Source organism: Rhinoderma darwinii, chromosome 7 (assembly GCF_050947455.1).
Source record: "Rhinoderma darwinii isolate aRhiDar2 chromosome 7, aRhiDar2.hap1, whole genome shotgun sequence".
Taxonomy (NCBI): domain Eukaryota; kingdom Metazoa; phylum Chordata; class Amphibia; order Anura; family Rhinodermatidae; genus Rhinoderma; species Rhinoderma darwinii.
This window is the reverse complement of record NC_134693.1, coordinates 121,541,482-121,560,370: the sequence shown is the minus strand read 5'-3', so window position 1 is coordinate 121,560,370 and position 18,889 is coordinate 121,541,482. Positions and strand designations below refer to the sequence as shown.

Below are 18,889 nucleotides of genomic sequence, written 5' to 3'. Positions count from 1 at the left end.
GGGGTATCGAGTAGCCTGGGCCAGGAAAAGAAAAGCCTTGCCTGGCAGGGGAATACTCATCTGCCCCAGAATAGTAGGCCGGGGGGGGGGGGGGGGGGGAATTCATCATACTTCACCCGCTTGCATCTTCAGGGGGTGCGCGGGGTCACCTCTTCAGTAATCTCGCACAAATAGTATGGTTACTGGCATTCTCGTCTGGATGCAAAGATTTAGGATAGGTGACCAGTGGTGAGAAATTCAGTGCAGAGAACTGCCTGATTTTCCAACACCTGTAGGGGGGCTGGAGATGAGGCTAACAAACCAACTGCAGATAGTGAGAGAAAAGAAAACACACGAAAATAAAAAATACCAGACCTAGTTATAAGGTCATGTCTGCCTCCTACAGACACTAGGCTAAAACTGGTTTAGCCAGTGTCTGTGGGAAGGGTATGGCCTGTCTCTACGGGGCCAAGACTTTTCCTACCTAGTGTCAGCCTCCTAGTGGCAAGGACCTATACCCATGGTGCTGGGTCTCCCAATAATATAAACGAGAAAGTGGGGGTTCCTCTGTTCAGATCCTCATTTCTTGGCCAGGGTGTAGCGGTCACAAAGAGCACTTCTCGCTCTGGAGAACCTGACCTGTCCTGCATTACACAGACAACCCATTGATTTGAATGGGCACTGTGTAATATTTAACCCCTTAGTGACCACTAATACGTGTTTTAACGTGATTCACTACTGGGCTTTAGGCTAGGCTGACGCCTTTTCACGTCAGCCTAGTCTAAGTCCTGCACGGGTCTCCCGTGCAGGCAGGAGACGGGGCTCTGCTGTCTGATGACAGCTGAGCTCCTGCTCCAACGCCCGCGATCGAAGTTTACTTCGATCGCGGCCGTTTAACCCGTTAAATGCCGCCGTCAATAGCGACCGCGGCATTTAACTTTGTTTACAGAGGGAGTGCGCTCCCTCTGTCACCCATCGGCGGCCCGCGAATGAAATCGCGGGTCTCCGATGGGGTGTCATGGCAGCCGGGGGACTGATAAAAGCCCCCAGGTCTGCCCTGGACATATGCCTGTTAGGACGCGCCGGAGGCACGTCCTAACAGATTGCCTGTCAGATTTACACTGACAGGCAATAATGCTCTGGTATACGAAGTATACCAGAGCATTATAGCAGCGATCGGAACATCGCACAGTAAAGTCCCCTAGTGGGACTAATAAAATCAGTCATCAAAGTGAAATAAAGATTATTAATAAAAAGTACAGTAAAAAAATAAATCCATTTTTTTCCATAAAAAGTGGTTTTATTTAGTAAAAGTATAAAAAAAAAAAAAAAGTACACATATGTGGTATCGCCGTGACCGTAATGACTCCATTAATAAAGTTAATATGTAATTTAAACCGCAAAGTGAACACCGTAAAAAAAAAGCCAAAAACTATGGCGAAATTGCAATTTTTTTCCATTGCCCCCCAAAAAAGTCATAATAAAAATGAATCAATAAGTCCCATGTACCCCAAAACAGTACCATTCAAAACTACGTCTTGTCCCGCAGAAAACAAGCCCAAAAAATCACTACATTGATGGAAAAATAAAAAAATTACGGCTCTTGGAAAGCGACGATGCAAAAACAAATAATTTTAGTTCAAAAGTGTTTTTATTGTGCAAAAGTCGTAAAACATAAAAAAACCTCCACATATGTGGTATCGCCGTAATCGTACCGACCCATAGAATAAAGGTCACATGTTAATTACGTCGCACAGTGAACGGCGTCAATTTAAAAACGCATAGAACAATGGCCGAATTTCAGTTTTTTTTTATAATCCCCCCCAAAAAGGTTAATAAAAGTTAATATAAAAATTATATGTACCCAAAAATGGTGCCATTTAAAAAGCACAACTAATCCCGCAAAAAACAAGTCCTCATACAGCTATGTAGACGAAAAAATAAAAACGTTATAGCTCTTTGAATGCGACTATAGAAAAACGAATAAAATAGCTTGGTCATTAAGGCCTAAAATGGGCTGGTCACTAAGGGGTTAATATACCCTGTGGTAGCGCTGCAGGGAAATTAAACACTTGTTGCCAGGTTTGCCAACCGATAACAAATAATCACGGGCCCAGCATAGGGGACAGTTTATTGTCTAAGGAAGATGTTGTCTGCTTTGGGCAACCCCTAATTGTTAACAGGTTCAAGTCCTGGAAGTTGTGAAGTTGGGCCTCCATGGATCGGACTTGTTTTTCTAGCACTTCCCACAGTGCACAATATGTTTTGAGATCTGAATAATTTGAAGGCCAAAACCTTGAATTCTGTCATGTTTCTCAAACTGTTCCTGAACAATTTCTACAGTGTGGCAGGGGAGCAGTATCATGCTGAAAGAGACAACTGCCATTAGACAATACCAGTTGCCGTGAAGGGTCTGTAATGATTAGTTAGGTGGTAACATTCACATAAATTCCAGGAAGAAGGTTTTTCAGTAGAACATCATTGCCTCCAACGGCTTGCCTTCTTCCCATAGTGCATCTTGATGCCATCTCTTCCACCCACAAATAAATCACAACTGGCTTTCCACATGATGTAAGTGAAAATGTGATTTATCAAACCAAGACCCCTTCTTTCATTGCTCTATAGTCAAGTACTAATGCTCACATTCCCATTGTAGGTGCTTTTGGTAATACATTGGTGTCAGAACCATGCTGACCCCTGTCCATCATAGCCAGTATTAACATTTTCAGAAATTTGTGCTACAATACTTCTTCTGTGGGGTCGGACCAGACCGGCTAGCCTTAAGAAAATGTTTTTCACTTTACCTTTCAGTGGTTTTAATACTATGGCTGGTGTGTGTGTATAGATTATTCTCATTCTTTCTCGCTCTCTTTAGAAAAAGGTTTTTTATTGTTTGTTTTTACAACTATGGAGCTGCTTGTCCTCCTCTGGGAATTTTGTGTTACTCTGGCTGGCAACACTATTTTGTGTCTTGCTCTAAATTTTAAAAGTTTGCATGCTTAGGGCTTACTGGCTGGCATTGCTATAGGGGGCACTAATATGGATACATACTGGGGATTCTGAAACTGAGTATTTTATGGGGGCATGGTAATATTGGCATTCTGTTTAGCACAATAGCTTCTACCTACTGTCATGACATGATTGCTGACCGTGCCCCTAGTGTCAGTTACACAATGGACTGTTTTGGGTTTTTTTTTTTCATTTATTTTTCGAATTTCTTTGACAATGTTCCAAAAATAAAAAAATTCTCATAAAAATTTGTCATTATTTTATGCTTTTTTATTTTTGCCAATAGGTCAGAAAGCATAGAGCATCTGGTAAGGACAGAAACGACCCCAAGTATATAACTATTCTCACTGGCAGCTATTTTGTTCAGCTTTTGAGATTTAAAGAAAAAAAAAAAATTATGTAAATCGAAAAATGTGAACATTTAGGCTTAGGGCTCCACAACGTCACTAAACGCCACATAATTGTTTTCTGATGGAGCGAAAGTCCCAATTCGATGTTCACATCGCAGAGAAACACAGGAGTCGCCGCATGGTCAGCCCGAAAGGTTACTACAAGACCGGGTGGGTAATGAACTCATTGTCCTTAAAGAGGCTCTGTCACCAGTTTATCACTTCCCTATCCCCTACCTAATCTAACGGGTCGTTTTAATGCTGATAACTCCTGTATGTTTTTGTAAATAAGTTTAAAAAAAAAAAGTTTGTTCTTTTTTTAGACTTGTGCTAATTTTGTTTTAATGGCCAAATGGGTGTTTTTATTTTCTTTTTAGCATGTGGGCATTGTATAGAAAACTATGACACTGATCAATCAGCGTCATACACTTCTCTTCTGCCCAGCGTGATTCACAGCCAGGGCCACCATCAGGAATTTCTGGGCCTCATACAGCCAAGGACACTGGGCCACCTCCATTACCGAGCGTTGGGCAACAGAAAGTGGTGTGCGCACGTTTGTACGTTATGCGTGTTAACTGATTTTCGTGCTGATGTCAATTACAGTGAATGAACCCAGGGGTCAGACAGTGACCATTTATTGCCCTGGGTTTTTTTCAGTTCAGCCAAAATGTATCCCACTGTATGGTATACATCGCCTGGGTAGAAACCTGAAGTCACTGTCCATAAATGGGGACTCCGTCACTGTTCCTGATGTCCATGTATGGACAGTAATGTCCGGAGCTTCCCCATGGCCAAAGTCCAAGGGCAGAGTGATTGCGATGCTCTGCCTGGGGACTCTGGTGTGGGGAAGCTCCTGACCTTGCTGTCCAAAAAGTGTTGTCAGGAGCGGTATATGTTTTTGCGGGATCTCTCAGGATGGAATATCACAGCCTACTACGCTATTACATCCTTCAAAAAAAGGTAAACCCCATTCACATGAGTTATATTGTACTTTGTAGTGAATTTTTAGTGCGCAATCCGCACTGAAAATATGTGAGGTTTAGCCATGTGCCAATTTAAAAGCAAAATGTTCTTCTATTACTCTTGCAACCTACATGTATTTGGTCTTGTTTTTTTTTTATTTTTTGGAATGTTATCTATCTCATATATTGATATATATTATAGTTTTAGGCTGGGACTTCACGGCGACTTCAGCTGCAACACAGGTCGCACGGCCAAAGATCACTATGTTCCGTAGCCTACATAGCAAGTAATGACAGTGAGTGTCGTCGCAGGCATTTTACTTGCAATATAGGCTACTAGACACAGTGATTTGTAGCCAAAGTCGTTGTGTAGCCCCAGCCTAGAACTATGAGATGGATGCGAGATGTGAGATAGACGGATGGATAGATAGATGAGCAGCTGCTGAGGAGGATGATGAGGATGATGATGATCACCGTCCTGGCGCGGCCGGAGGCGATGCCTGGTCTGTCTGCCGGCGCGCTGATGCAGGACCTGCGGGAGTAAGTGATGTCACAGCGTGATCTCTCGATTCTAGCTGTGAATCACGCTGGGCTGGACTGAAAAGAAGTATATGACGCTGATTGGTCAGTGTCATACAGTTTTCTATACCACGCCTACATGGTAAAAAGAAAACGCCCATTTGGCCATTAAGACAAAATTAGCATAAGTCTAAAAAAGAAAGTAACTTTGGAAATAACTTTTTTCTTAAAAAGCGACTATTCGATTAGGTAGGAGATAGGGAAGTGATAAACGGGTGACAGCCTCTTTAAGTTTGAGTGCTTTCTCCCTGAAAACAGTGTGGAATATAACATATCTGTGATGTTGTTGGAGGTTCAGTGCTTTATACTTTACCCAGATTTATAGACCACATTAGGATTTTTATAGCTTTCCTATAGATGGTAGGAACCAAAAATCGAGAACACATGAAAATGTAAGTATTCTTATAAATACATTTTGTTTCTTGGGGTGTGGGGTAATCTTTTAATACTGCTTTCTAATATGTATCATTGGGGGACACAGAAAACCATGAGGTATAGGCTGCTGCCACTACAAAACAATACACTAAGAAAAAAAAATATATATATTTTTTTTTATCTGCTTAGTCCGGAGCCAGAGACAGATCTGGTTCAACAGATCAGTTCTAATTAACTCCTTTCCGACCGCCCCCCATCTTTTGACATCAGGTGGTGCAGGTCCCCAGCCTACGACGTCTTTTGGCGTTGCTGTAGTTAAGGCTAATGAGCGCTCATCTTCTAAGCAGGAGCTGTAACTAACAGCTCCTGATCTCAGAGCAGCCTCCTGAACACAACTGGGGTCAGAAAAATTTCAACCCCAGCTGTTTAACCCTTTGATTGCCGCGGTCCGTGACCGCAGCATGATCCAAGGGAATTCCCCTCTTTCTTTTTTTCCATCTTTAAAAATGTTCAATAAAAATTTAAAGAAGAAATATACATCAATACAGAAGGACAACCGTAAACAAAAACAGTCGACCTCCAACATAGGAGGAAAACCAATAATCCGGAAAGGACAGGATTAGAAAGCAAGAAAAGGAGGGATGGGGAAAAAGATCCATAGAGACATCTCATACACATTAATCAATAAAGGTCTGAGTCAGGAGGCCTGTACAGTAGGATTCTTCGGAAGGGGAAGTAAAGTATTTATAGCGTAGGCCACCAAAACACTACAAAGAGAAGTGCTCCCAAATATATGTTGCTCAATTGAAGGCCAAGCTGAAGCTAAAGTGGGGGATAGCCAAGCTCCTCTACTACAGTGTACCATAAGAACAGAAGCTGCTATACTGGGTTTCTTACTTCCCCATATAAAGGACCGAAGTTGAGTTTGAAATTTTATAAGTAACTGAGAGGGAATAGGAACAGTTAGCATGCGAAGAAAATATAAGATGTTTATTCACCCGAAAATATTGTAACATACATTACGTCCCAGCCATGATGGTTCATGTTTGGAGATACCCTGAATCTTATAAGGGTTGACAGGAGGGGCAGAAGGTTAAGTTTAGGGAGCTTGGAGATAGGGAAAGGGAATTCGGTCTGTATGCTTCTCTTCAAAGCATACCCAACATTCAAACCCAATATCTGAGACTTCTAAATGCCTCTAAGAAACCTGACCAAAACTAGAAATAACAGTCACTTCTCTCAGGGATGACAAAGGGTCGGGAAGTGTCAATATAACATCATCAGCAAACAAACCCAGCTTATGTTGCTGAAACCCAACTGGAATACCTTTAATATGCATGTTTGACCTTCTAGATTCTGCAAGAGGTTCCATTACCAATGTAAACAACAGAGGTGAAAGTGGGCACCCCTGGCGAGTCCCATTAGAAATGGGGTAGAAAGAGTGCCATTCGTAAGAACCCTAGCTGAAGGACATGTATACAAAGCCTGTATAGCCTGTAGAATGTTTGCTGCAAACCCAAGTTTACTCAAAGTGGAAAAGGCAAATCCCCAATGAATCCTGTGGAACGCCTTCTCTGCATCCAGTGTAAGGAAGAGAGAAGGCGTCCCACCCTGTCCAAAAGATTGATAATCTGGGGCCTGTCTCACCTTGGTGAAACCAACCTGGCCAGAATGTACTATTGTAGGAAGAATATGTTTCAAACGGGAAGCCAAAAGTTTGGCGTATAATTTCGTGTCAGATCTATATAGTATTCATTGGAGAACCCGTCAGGACCTTTGGGCTTTATCGGATTTAGACAATCCAACAATTTTGGAGACTTCAAGTGGAGTAATATGGACATTCAAGATTTCCAATTGATCCGCAGAAAGAGATGGAAGATCTATGGATCCCAAAAAACTGTTTATATCATGTTTAAGGGGTGGGGAGTGGAATTGTCGTTGGTCAAATTATACAATTTAGAGTAAAAGGAGCTAAATTGATCCGCAATATCTTTAGGGTTAGTAAGTTTTGCCCCAGTATCCCGTGAAATTAATTGTGGTATTTTCGACTTCAGCTGGTGAAGCTTAATTCTGGATGCCATCAACCTACTCGCTTTATTATACGAAGTATACTAGGTCATACGTAGGGAAGTGATCTTCCTATCGTAATCATCCAGAAGACCCCTCAATTTACGCCTTAAGGACATGAGCTCCTCATGAATATGTGGCTACTTATCGTGTTGCAATTGCACTTCTAAAAACCGCAGTTGTGTGAGGAGAATCTAAATCTGTATGTTCCTGCTTTTTATAACTGGCCCCTTGTTGAATCATTAAGCCCCTAATAACCTCCTTATGTGCGTTCCATAGAGTAAAGGGGTCAATATCTGAGGAACTATTTAATATAAAGTATTCCTTCAAATGCTCAACTATAACATCTCTATATTTGGGGATACTCATGAGAAAAGTATTATTACACCACGAAAAGAATGAGGGAAGGAGCTTGGGATAGAGAGATGAAAAGGTAAATGAGGGCATGATCCGACCAGGTTGTTTGTCCAATCTCAGATGATGCGATACACTGAAGGGACCCCCTATCCACCAAAAATAAATCTATTCTAAGTAAGGTTCTGTGTCTAGTGGAATAAAAGGTATACTCTTTAGAAGATGAATTTAAGCATCTAAAAGAATCATACAAATTCTCCCTATGAATCCAAGAGGCGAGATTAAGCAGAGATCTCCGGGCCTGGTTAGTAGTGTCCCAAGCGGCGTTCGGAATAATGTTGAAATCACTGCACATAATAATGTTACCTTTAGCAATCTTGCGCATGGTTTTGTTCAGAAAACGAATTTGTGAGGTATTTGGAGCGACTGAGTAGTCCCACCAAGACAAGGAATCTCTCTCCCCCCCCCCCCCTGTTTTTTCTGTCTATCGCCATACGAGGGCTTGTTTTTTCCAGGACAAGTTGTAGTTTTTCATGGCACCATTTATTGTACTGCATAATGTACTGAGAAGCTGAAAAAAATTTGTGGGGTGAAATGGGCAAAAAACAGCGATTACGTCATTTTGGGGGGTTTTGTTTTTACGGCGTCCATCAGGCGGTAAAAACGACATTCACCTTATTCTACAGGTTGATACGCTTACAGCGATACCAAATTTATATGTTTTGTTTTATGTTTTACCACTTTTAAAAAAAAAAAAAACATTTGCTAAATAAAAAAAAAACTTGTGTCGCCGTATTCTGAGAGCCATAACTTTTTTATTTTTCCATCAATTTAGCGATGTGAGGGCTTACGTTTTGCGGGGCGAGCTGTAGTTTTGGGGTATATGCGACTTTTTGATAATTTTCTATTTCATTTTTTGGAGCGCGAAGGTGACCAAAAAACAGCAATTTGCATGTTATATATATTTTACAGCATTCACCGACCGGGTTAAACAGCGCTATATTGTGATAGTTCAGACTTTTACAGACGCGCCGATACCAGTTATGTTAACTTATTTTTTTTAACATTGATTTAGGGGAAAAATGTGAAAAGGGTTTTTCTTGGAACTTTTAATACATTGTTTTTTGAACATAACAAAAAATCTAACTTTTTTTAACTTTTTTTTTTAATTAGTCCCCCTAGTAGACTTGAAGCAGCGAACGGTGGATCGCTTGCATGATATACTGCAATACTAATGTATTGCAGTATATCGTGATTCTGACAGTCTCCTTTTGAAGCCCTGCCGGTGTCTTTTTAGCGGTTGGGGGCACTTGGGAAGGGAAATGCTGTCCCGGAATCACCCTGCTGGCCTCACTTGAAGTTGTAGCCCTGCCATCCCCACCCTGGTTTCCGAAAATTATTTTTTTTTATTACTTTTTCCTGGTAGTTCAGGTAAGGTCCGTTGTTGCCTGCCTTCCGAAAAATAATAAAATAATTATAAAGTTCCATTTTCACCAGATGTATTGCCAATTTCTTGTACCAGACCCTTGACTTCCTTACTGCGCTATAGGGCTGCAGCATTTGGTCGGCAAGGTTCACCCCTCCCATGTGCTTATTATGTTGCTGTATACAGAGGGGTTTAGAAATGGTGACATTCCTCCCACGCACAGGAACAGAGCTGCTTTCATCTGCATGAATTGATGTTAAGATAAAGACATCTTTTTTGTTTCGGTATTTAACCACCATTACATTTTCTTTACAAAGGATTTTCTTTTCACCACGTTTTAATTTTACATTTACCAGGGTCTTTGGAAGGCCTTTTTGGGGTCTGTCTAATTGTGCCACAGGCTACAGTTTTTCTGGCCAATAGACATTGGAACAAGGGCACACTCGTATAAAAATTATCTATAAACAAGTGGTGACCCTTGTCCAACAGCGGGTGAATTAGATCCCACACAATTCTGCCGCTTACATTGAGCATGGCTGGGCATTCTGGGGGGGTTGATCTGGGTGTCCTTTCCCTCGTATACCCTCAAACGATGGGTAAAACCAGTGCTGCTCTCACAAATTTTATATACCTTCATGGCATATTTGGCCCTCTTGGTGGGTATATACTGCCGAAATTTTAGCCTCAGGGGTATATGCCTCTGCAAATGTAAAATTGAAATGCTCTATAAGAGGCCTAATTTTAAATAGCCGATCATGGCTGGGGTCACTTGCTGGGGGGCATTGTGCATTGTCGTCGTAATGGATAAATCTCATTATGGCCTCAAAACGATTGCGCGTCATCACTGCACGATATAGGGGTGTATCGTACACGACATCCGTCAACCAGTACGATCTTATAGTCGGCTTTTTTTTACAAGGCCCATGTTCAATAGTAGTCCCTAATATTGAAGCGTTTTTGCTTTGTCAACTGGCTCCCAGTTGTTTTCCCTGGCATAAAATGAATCGGGGTGAGTTAAAATAAAATTGTTGGCATATAAATTTGTTTGAGTTAGTATTAGATTAATTAAATCTTCTGAAAAGAAGATTTTAAAAAAATCTCCATCGCTAAATCCTGTAGTGTTTGATGTTAATTCCTGTGGCAGGTATGAAATCAGGAATTTGGGGAATAAATGTGGCGGCGGACTGCCAATCGGGGTCACTAACACTCGGCTGACTTTCACTAGGCCTGCTCCGCTGTGCTTGGGGCTCATCACTGTCGCTACTAGATGATGAGGATGATAATAAAAACTGCTCCTCACTTTTCGCTTGCAGTGTCTATCAGAGCACATCATCGCATACGCCTCCTCTGCTATAAACATCCGGTGAGCCATTATTTTTAGATCAAAATATATATATATATATATATATATATATATATATATATATACACACATACATACATACACACACATACATACATACACACACACAACCGTTCAAAAGTTTGGGGTCACCCAGACAATTTTGTGTTTTCCATGAAAACTCACACTTCTATTTATCAAGTGAGTTGCAAAGTGATTAGAAAATATAGTCAAGACATTGACAAGGTTAGAAATAATGATTTTCTCCTTCAAACTTTGCTTTCGTCAAACAATGCTCCATTTGCAGCAATTCCAGCATTGCAGATCTTTGGCATTCTAGCTGTTAATTTGCTGAGGTAATCGGGAGAAATGTCACCCCATGCTTCCAGAAGCCCCTCCCACAAGTTGGATTGGCTTGATGGGCACTTCTTGCGTACCATACGGTCAAGCTGCTCCCACAACAGCTCTATGGGGTTTAGATCTGGTGACTGCGCTGGCCACTCCATTACAGATCGAATACCAGCTGCCTGCTTCTTCCCTAAATAGTTCTTGCATAATTTGGAGGTGTGCTTTGGGTCATTGTCCTGTTGTAGGATGAAATTGGCTCCAATCAAGCGCTGTCCACAGGGTATGGCGTTGTAAAATGGAGTGATAGCTTTCCTTATTCAAAATCCCTTTTACCTTGTACAAATCTCCCACTTTACCAGCACCAAAGCAACCCCAGACCATCACATTACCTCCAACATGCTTGACAGATGGCATCAGGCACTCTTCCAGCATCTTTTCAGTTGTTCTGCGTCTCACAAATGTTCTTCTGTGTAATCCAAACACCTCAAACTTCGATTTGTCTGTCCATAACACTTTTTTCCAATCTTCCTCTGTCCAATGTCTGTGTGCTTTTGCCCATATTAATCTTTTCCTTTTATTAGCCAGTCTCAGATATGGCTTTTTCTTTGCCACTCTGCCCTGAAGGCCAGCATCCCAGAGTCGCCTCTTCACTGTAGACGTTGACACTGGCGTTTGGCGGGTACTATTTAATGAAGCTGCCAGTTGAGGACCTGTGAGGCGTCTATTTCTCAAACTAGAGACTCTAATGTACTTGTCTTGTTGCTCAGTTGTGCAGCGGGGCCTCCCACTTCTCTTTCTACCCTGGTTAGAGCCTGTTTGTGCTGTTCTCTGAAGGGAGTAGTACACACCGTTGTAGGAAATCTTCAGTTTCTTGGCAATTTCTCGCATGGAATAGCCTTCATTTCTAAGAACAAGAATAGACTGTCCCGTTTCACATGAAAGCTCTCTTTTTCTAGCCAATTTGAGAGTTTAATCGAACCCACAAATGTAATGCTCCAGATTCTCAACTAGCTCAAAGGAAGGTCAGTTTTATAGCTCCTCTAAACAGCAAAACTGTTTACAGCGGTGCTAACATAATTGCACAAGGGTTTTAAAGTGTTTTCTAATCATCCATTAGCCTTCTAACACAGTTAGCAAACACAATGTACCATTAGAACACTGGAGTGATGGTTGCTGGAAATGGGCCTCTATACACCTATGTAGATATTGCATTAAAAACCAGACGTTTGCAGCTAGAATAGTCATTTACCACATTAACAATGTATAGAGTAAAAACTGTGCTTTTCTTTCAAAAATAAGGAAATTTCTAAGTGACCCTAAACTTTTGAACGGTAGTGTGTGTGTGTGTGTGTGTATATATATATATATAATTTATATTTAACACGCACTAGGTAATGTGTAACGATAAACTATGTACCTTACTAACCCTACACCTAACGCTAATTAACGCCCAATCCCTAACACTACCTATAACACGAAACATTTTTTCTTTATACAAGACCCTAAAACACACCTAATTAGCCCTACACCTAACGCAAATTAACGCCAAATCCCTAACGCTACCTATAACACTAAACAATTACAAAAAAAAATTAGTTTTTTTTTGTTTTTTCTTTATAACAAAAATAAAACTACGCTAACTAACGTCCTACACCTGGCGCTACCTAATGCTACCTGAACGATAAATTATATATCTTTTTACAATTTTTTTTTATAAAACAAAAAGGAAAAAATTTAACGGGTGGATAAGGGGAATGGTGGGGGTCACAGGGACATTGGGGAGGCTAAATTTCTGTTTTTTTAACTTTTGGACGATGACAGGAGGATCAAGCAGCGCAGCTCTGATCTCCTCAACACCACTGACAGGACTGAGGAGATCAGAGCCGAACACCGGCTTTTTCACCTACCCCACTACGTCTCGTACTAGGATTGGTCAGTAACTGACCAATCATAGCGATCGTGGCGCCAGGACGTCACAAACACAGAAAAATTTAGCTGGTTATTAAGGGGTTAAAGTGTTCTGTTTTTAGCCCTTTGTTTATCCAAACCTGCAAAAAAGAAAAATAGGGTGGGCCTGCCAGTCCCTCAGCACTCTGTGCGACTTCCCCCACAGCAAATCAAGAAGAGTCTCCCCTTGTTTGACAATGGTCGGTAGAATGGAACAGACCAGTCCAGCTGCTCTGTTGCCCATTTTAGGAGAGGACATTCTGCATTTGCACCTAAATGCTCGTCTCTCCGAGCGTAGCACACTACAGTGAGGTCACCGAGACCGGCTCCTAAAAGAATACCACAGGGAGTGAGAATATCTTTCTTTCCCCATTTGCCGTTCCCCACTTCATTTTTTTTTTCTCCTCAGACGACAAAAGTGGCTTCCTAGACGGTGGTCTGGGCCCTTAGATGACCAACCCCCTTTGCCCCCTCCGGCTGGCTTAAGGATACTGGGCAGAATGGTTGCTGCCATGAGTAGAATTTCCTCTCTCAGTTCTATTTTATGCCTCTTCTGCCAGCTATTCACTCTAGTGGAGCTGGTCCTCTCCCCCTCACTTTTCATTGCGACTCAGCACAGTTAGCCAATTTGTAGTGGTTTCACTCACCCCTGATCCTTCCGGGTTGTTCCTTCCTTTTAAGTTCACTGGCTCAGTCCATCCTTGGATGCCATCATTCTAGGCCAAGGAGGGGGGGATGAAATTTTTCTTTTTCTCCCGCACAAACTGTGGCGATTGGAAGCCCTTCTGCCCCCTAATGTTCTGGAACTCAAGTGATCTCATTCAGACGGACTATACTGTAGCCGTGGCATACGCTATACACCCGAACAGCACACGTGCCTAGACAGTCATGACTGCAGTGACTTAAATACTCCCCTGGGCAGAACTCTTTGCTTCAGGAATATGTGCTGTCCACTTTCCCTGCCTCAGTCTAGAACTGGAACCCAGGGTGCAGACTAGTTGAGCGTTCGAGTAACCGTGAGGTTGATATCCCAGGTGCCCCGTTTTTACACAAGGTTTGACTATAGTTTGTCGTCTGGACCCACGACCCTATGGCAGTCACGATGGGCACTCGTAACTCCATATGATGCATTTTCACTACCCTGATCCCCTCCCCCCCTAGGCAGAAGTCATTCCCGTCCTTTTAGTGGCCCAGCTGCTTCTAGCATATGGAAGTTCAACCTAGTGGTAGATGCTCCGTGGCTCATTTTCAGCTCTTCTTGAGCTGCTCTCTCTGCGTAAAGTTAGGTGGATGAGGGATCAGATGGTCTTCGGCCCATGTCAGTGATACCATGATCTAGATTATGTATCCGGCTTCTCGTAATTACTTTCTGTGACGGAAAGGCCTACGTCAATGATGCGGAGACAGCCTGATCTCCTCCATGGTCTTTCGCTACTTCCCTCCCTTTCTGCAGTCCGATTTAGATATGGGCATAGTCCTTGTCCACTAATGGGTGTGGTACTTTTTCTACACCGTTTCTAAGCCATCTATTTGGTGGGTGGTGGGTGGAGCAGTTTCACCATGCAGTTTGTGAGGTGAAGACATATATATAAAAAAAAAATCTGTTTTAAAGTAAATATTACAAAAATATTTTTTTATTAAAAACATTCTATAAAAATGCTAAACACTAAGAAGTTTGATAAATACACAAAACAGCAGCAAACACATTAATTCACATTGATCATGTTACAGTGCATCTAGTTAACAAAATAATGATAGTCACACACAGTCCTAGGTTCTATCACACAACTGGACAGAAGTCTGTTCTTTCATCTTAAACATCTGGAATCAACCCAGTCTCCAGTTCCCTTTGTTTCTGAAGCAAGCCCTAAAAGAAATGGACAACAATTAGACGGCAGCATAACCACGACTAAGCAATGGCTGCTAATATACTACATTATCTGATAATGACTACAGTGCACATTTTTTTAAATATATACATGTGTAGTCACATTGCTTTATTAGGTTCACGCTTTATCTGCATATGTTGGCCACAAAGTTACTGTATTTTAAGGACTATACAACCAGGTTTTGACAATAGACGATAAGGAAACTTCATACTATTTATAACTCCACTGGTAGGCTTTTATTCCCTAGTTGTTGAAGGTAAAAGGAAGGGTTCACTGAACTATTGGCTATGGAAATTCACGAGACTACAATTAACGATCTTCCATACAGACATCACAGACGTCCGCAAGTAACGCTGGCACCAAATGCCAGAATCACGCACGGTTTTTAGCTTCATTTTTCTAGCTAAACAGAATACAAAAGAGGTATCAGTCTTTCCTTTTATACTTTTTTTTTTTGATCCACTCCTAGCTTTGGCACCAAAACATGCATGTGCGATTCCAGCCCTGACATTATCTATCTGCCAATCATGTTTATCATTCATATACTTGTTTTCACAATGTTGCTTATATTGTAACTTTGAGGGCCACACTGGGCACAGTACAAGTTTTCAGGGAGCAGGTGCCTGGTGTTTTAATAACCTCCCCAGGCTCCAGCAATGTATCGTACCTGTCACAAAGCTGAACACAATGTACGCATCACTTTCAGCTTCCCTTCTTGCCCTGCACTTGCGACACCGTTCATTGTCTGACAGAGGACCACCACATAGTTCCTTATAGGGGTTTTCCTGAGACATTTATGACATCCACAGGATATGTCAGATAGGTGCGGGTCCCACATCTGCATAAGCGGCTGCAGCAGGTGAATTCCAACCATGTTTTTAAAAAGGTTAAATGGTTGGGATTGATGAAAACAGCGTAGCTCGCTGAGATATACACAGTTTCTGTAAGTCCCATAGAACTGAATGGTAGTTATGGAAACATCGTAGCTCGCATGCTACGCTGCTTCCCTAACTGCCATTCACTACTATGAGAGTTACGGAAACAGCGTAGATTAACAAACTACGCGGTTTACCCAACTCCCGACCATATAACCAGGAAGTGGCTGAGAAGCAGCGAGAGCAGGTACAGCTAGTACAGGGATTAGGGGGCCCCGTTCTAGAAATAGGTGCAGGTCCCAGAGGTGGGACCTGCATCTATCAGACAATTATGACAAATGTCATAAAGGTCTCTCATGGGAAAACCCCTTTAAGCTGTGCGCTCTGCCTGACCATTAAGGAAGCGATCAGGAGGTCTGATAAGATGCAGGGACTTTTTACCAATATTTTATCTTGCTCTAATGTACGTCTTATAGTCTGTAAAATACGCTAGGTCCTTCCCATATTCAACTCCGGAAGTTCTATTTGCTGCTCACACATTCTGGCATTACTTAAGGTTCAGTCCCTTATGGAGAAGCCACGTGAATTCCACGCATACCCAAATTGGTGGAGTTTACTCCAGAATGAAGACCATACAAACCTTCCGTAATTCTGATAATCCCCTCAGTATGGCTTGCTGTCGGTCCTTATTTCTGACAACATTAGGATTCAGTAAAGGGTCTTTTGCACGATCAGAGCTGAATATTTGTCGAGATTCTTGGTCGTTTCCTAAAGAGAAGGGTATTTTGTTCAGAATTGATAATCCCTGTTTCTGTAGCAATAAAGAGTACTTTTTTTTTAAGGAAAAAATAGATTGCCTCCAATTTCCAGTGGGATTGGCGAACTGCTAATCTCATGAACATGTATCACCTTCCAATGACCGATGTCAGGATGAAAGAAGTATTGCGAATGTTGTATTTAATCATGCCTAATCCTGTTTTAGTGGGAGATAAAAGTACTTTAATTGTGCCTGGAAAAAATCAGCTCTGTTTTTTTGTTTTTTTTTTAAGTGGTTTTGCACCACACGCGTTTTTTTGCCACGACTTTGAGGCTTTTTTTTTTTGCTATCTCTTCAACAGAGAAATGGAAAGACCGCAAGCGTTTTTTACCCGAAATACGCGTAAAATAAAAATGCCTCAATGGTTTTTGAGGCGGAAAACGCCTCAAGATAGGACATGTTGCTTCTTTTTCGCGGTAAAAATAGGAATTAGACATACCTGTAATTGTATTTCCAGGAATCCATCATGACAGCACCACAGGAGGTTGCCCTATTGACCTCTGTAGGAACAGGAAGACACAGAGGTTAAAAGGCCCCTCCCACCACCCACTTGCCAGTGTTTTTCAATTACTACACCAGGATGGATGCAACCCTATTTTATTTCTAGGGATAATAACTGACATGTTAATTGCACAAATCAGAATTCAATCAGGGAGGGATGTAATGGTGCTGTCATGATGGATTCCTGGAAATACAATTACCGGTAGGTCTAATTGCTATTTTCCAGTACATCCCTCATGACAGCACTACAGGAGCAATACCAAATTATAATTCTCAGGGCGGGACTACGGATTGGAGGACTTTCCGTCCAAAACTTAAATCTGTATCGGACAGAACATCGAGCCTATAATGTTTGTAAAACGTATGATGGCTTGACCAAGTGGCAGCTCTGCAGATTTGGTCCATAGAGGCTTCTCTTCTTTCTGCCCAGGATGCCAAAACTGCCCTCGTTGAATGGGCTCTGATGCCTTGTGGGGCACATAGTCCTTGGGACTTGTAGGCTTCTTGTATGGTAGTTTTTACCCATCTCGCTAGAGAGCCTTTTGAGGCTTTCTTTCCTCTATTCTTTCCCCCAAACAGGACAAATAGATTGTTATCTTATCTCCAGGAGGAGGTTCTATCCAGATACTGAAGAATTGTTTGCCTGACATCCAGACAATGGAATTTTTATTCTTGTTGGTTTTTTGGATCTGGATAAAAGGAAGGTAGAATTATTTCTTGTTCTCGATGGAAAGCAGTAGATCGCTTTGGAATAAAGGAAGGATCCAGCTTTAGAATGATCTTATCCTCTTGTACTTTTAGGTACGGTTCTATGACCGACAGAGATTGGATTTCTCCAATCCTTCTTGCTGAAGTAATAGCGACTAAGAATGCAGCTTTTAGAGTTAAAAAATGCATACTAATAGTGTCGAGCGGCTCAAAGGGGGAATCACAAAGAGTCGTTAACACTACATTCAAATCCCAGGTAGGAACTGATTTCTTTAGGGAAGGTTTCAGTTTAGAGACTGCTTGAGTGAATCTTCTGATCCACCGATGTTCAGCCAGGGGAGTGTTAAAATTTTTTCCTAAGGCCGAAAGCTGTACTTTTAAGGTACTAGGACTAAGCCCTTTTTTGAATCCAGACTGTAAAAAATCTAGGATTTTCGCGATGTTGGGAGAAAAGGGATCTGGTCCTGGGTCTCCATACCAGGAACAGAATTTCTTCCAAATTTTTTGATAGATTTTTTAGGTAACTTCTTTATGACTTTATAAGATAGTTGAAATTACCTCATCTGACAGACCGTGGTTTCTCAAGATCTGCCTTTCAGGATCCAGGCTGACAACTTCAGAGTTTCTATTCCCTGAAAGAATAAGGGACCCTGGGAGAGAAGATTCTCCTTGACTGGGAGCATGATACGGTCTTCCAACGCTAGGTATTTTACGATTGGAAACCAACTTCTTTTTGGCCAATAGGGAAGAATAATGATGAGCTTTGTCAAATCTTCCTGGATTTTTCTTAATACCATTGGTATTCGAGGAAACGGAGGAAAGGCATAGGCCAGATCCATGTCCCAGGGTTGGGACAATGCATCTACTCCCAATGGGTTGTCTCTGAGATTTAGGGAGAAGAATGTCTCTACTTGGGAGTTTTTCTTGGTGGCAAACAGGTCTATTTGTGGATAACCCCATCTTCGGGTTAAGGACAGAAAGACTTCCCCGTTTAGGGACCATTCTCCAGGGACTCCCTTGTCTATGTTGTTTGTGCAGAGCCACCACAGGAGGGATGATTTCACGGTCTCGGAAATTTGAATTCAGGGAGTTCTGTTTTCGATCCCACTGGGACAAGATCAGATTCTGTAAGGGTCTGGAGTGAAATTGACTCCATGGAATAGATTGGATGCAAGACGTCATCATTCCCAACATCCGCATACATTCCCTTATGGAACAGGCGTCTTTCCCCCAAAATTTCGTTACTTCTGCGAGTAGGAGTATTTGTTTCTCTCTTAGGAGGAAGGAATGTTGAAGGGAGGAGTCTAGCAGTACTCCTAAGA

The 18,889-nt window shown here is 41.9% G+C and overlaps 1 protein-coding gene across 3 annotated transcripts in view; it reads right to left on the bottom strand.

The window, feature by feature from the left end:
* Positions 1 to 14,393: 14,393 nt before the first annotated feature.
* Positions 14,394 to 18,889, bottom strand: part of CCDC66 (coiled-coil domain containing 66) — a 50,298-nt gene continuing 45,802 nt past the window's right edge. For 2 of the 3 annotated variants that reach the window (XM_075833910.1, XM_075833911.1), the window contains 2 exons: positions 16,182 to 16,309; positions 14,394 to 14,644 (listed from right to left, as the gene is read on the bottom strand). In XM_075833910.1, coding sequence (XP_075690025.1) covers positions 14,591 to 14,644; positions 16,182 to 16,309 — 182 coding nt within the window. In that variant the 3' untranslated portion in view covers positions 14,394 to 14,590. The remainder of the gene's footprint in view (positions 14,645 to 16,181; positions 16,310 to 18,889) is intronic. The other variant, XM_075833912.1, reaches the window with a different exon arrangement.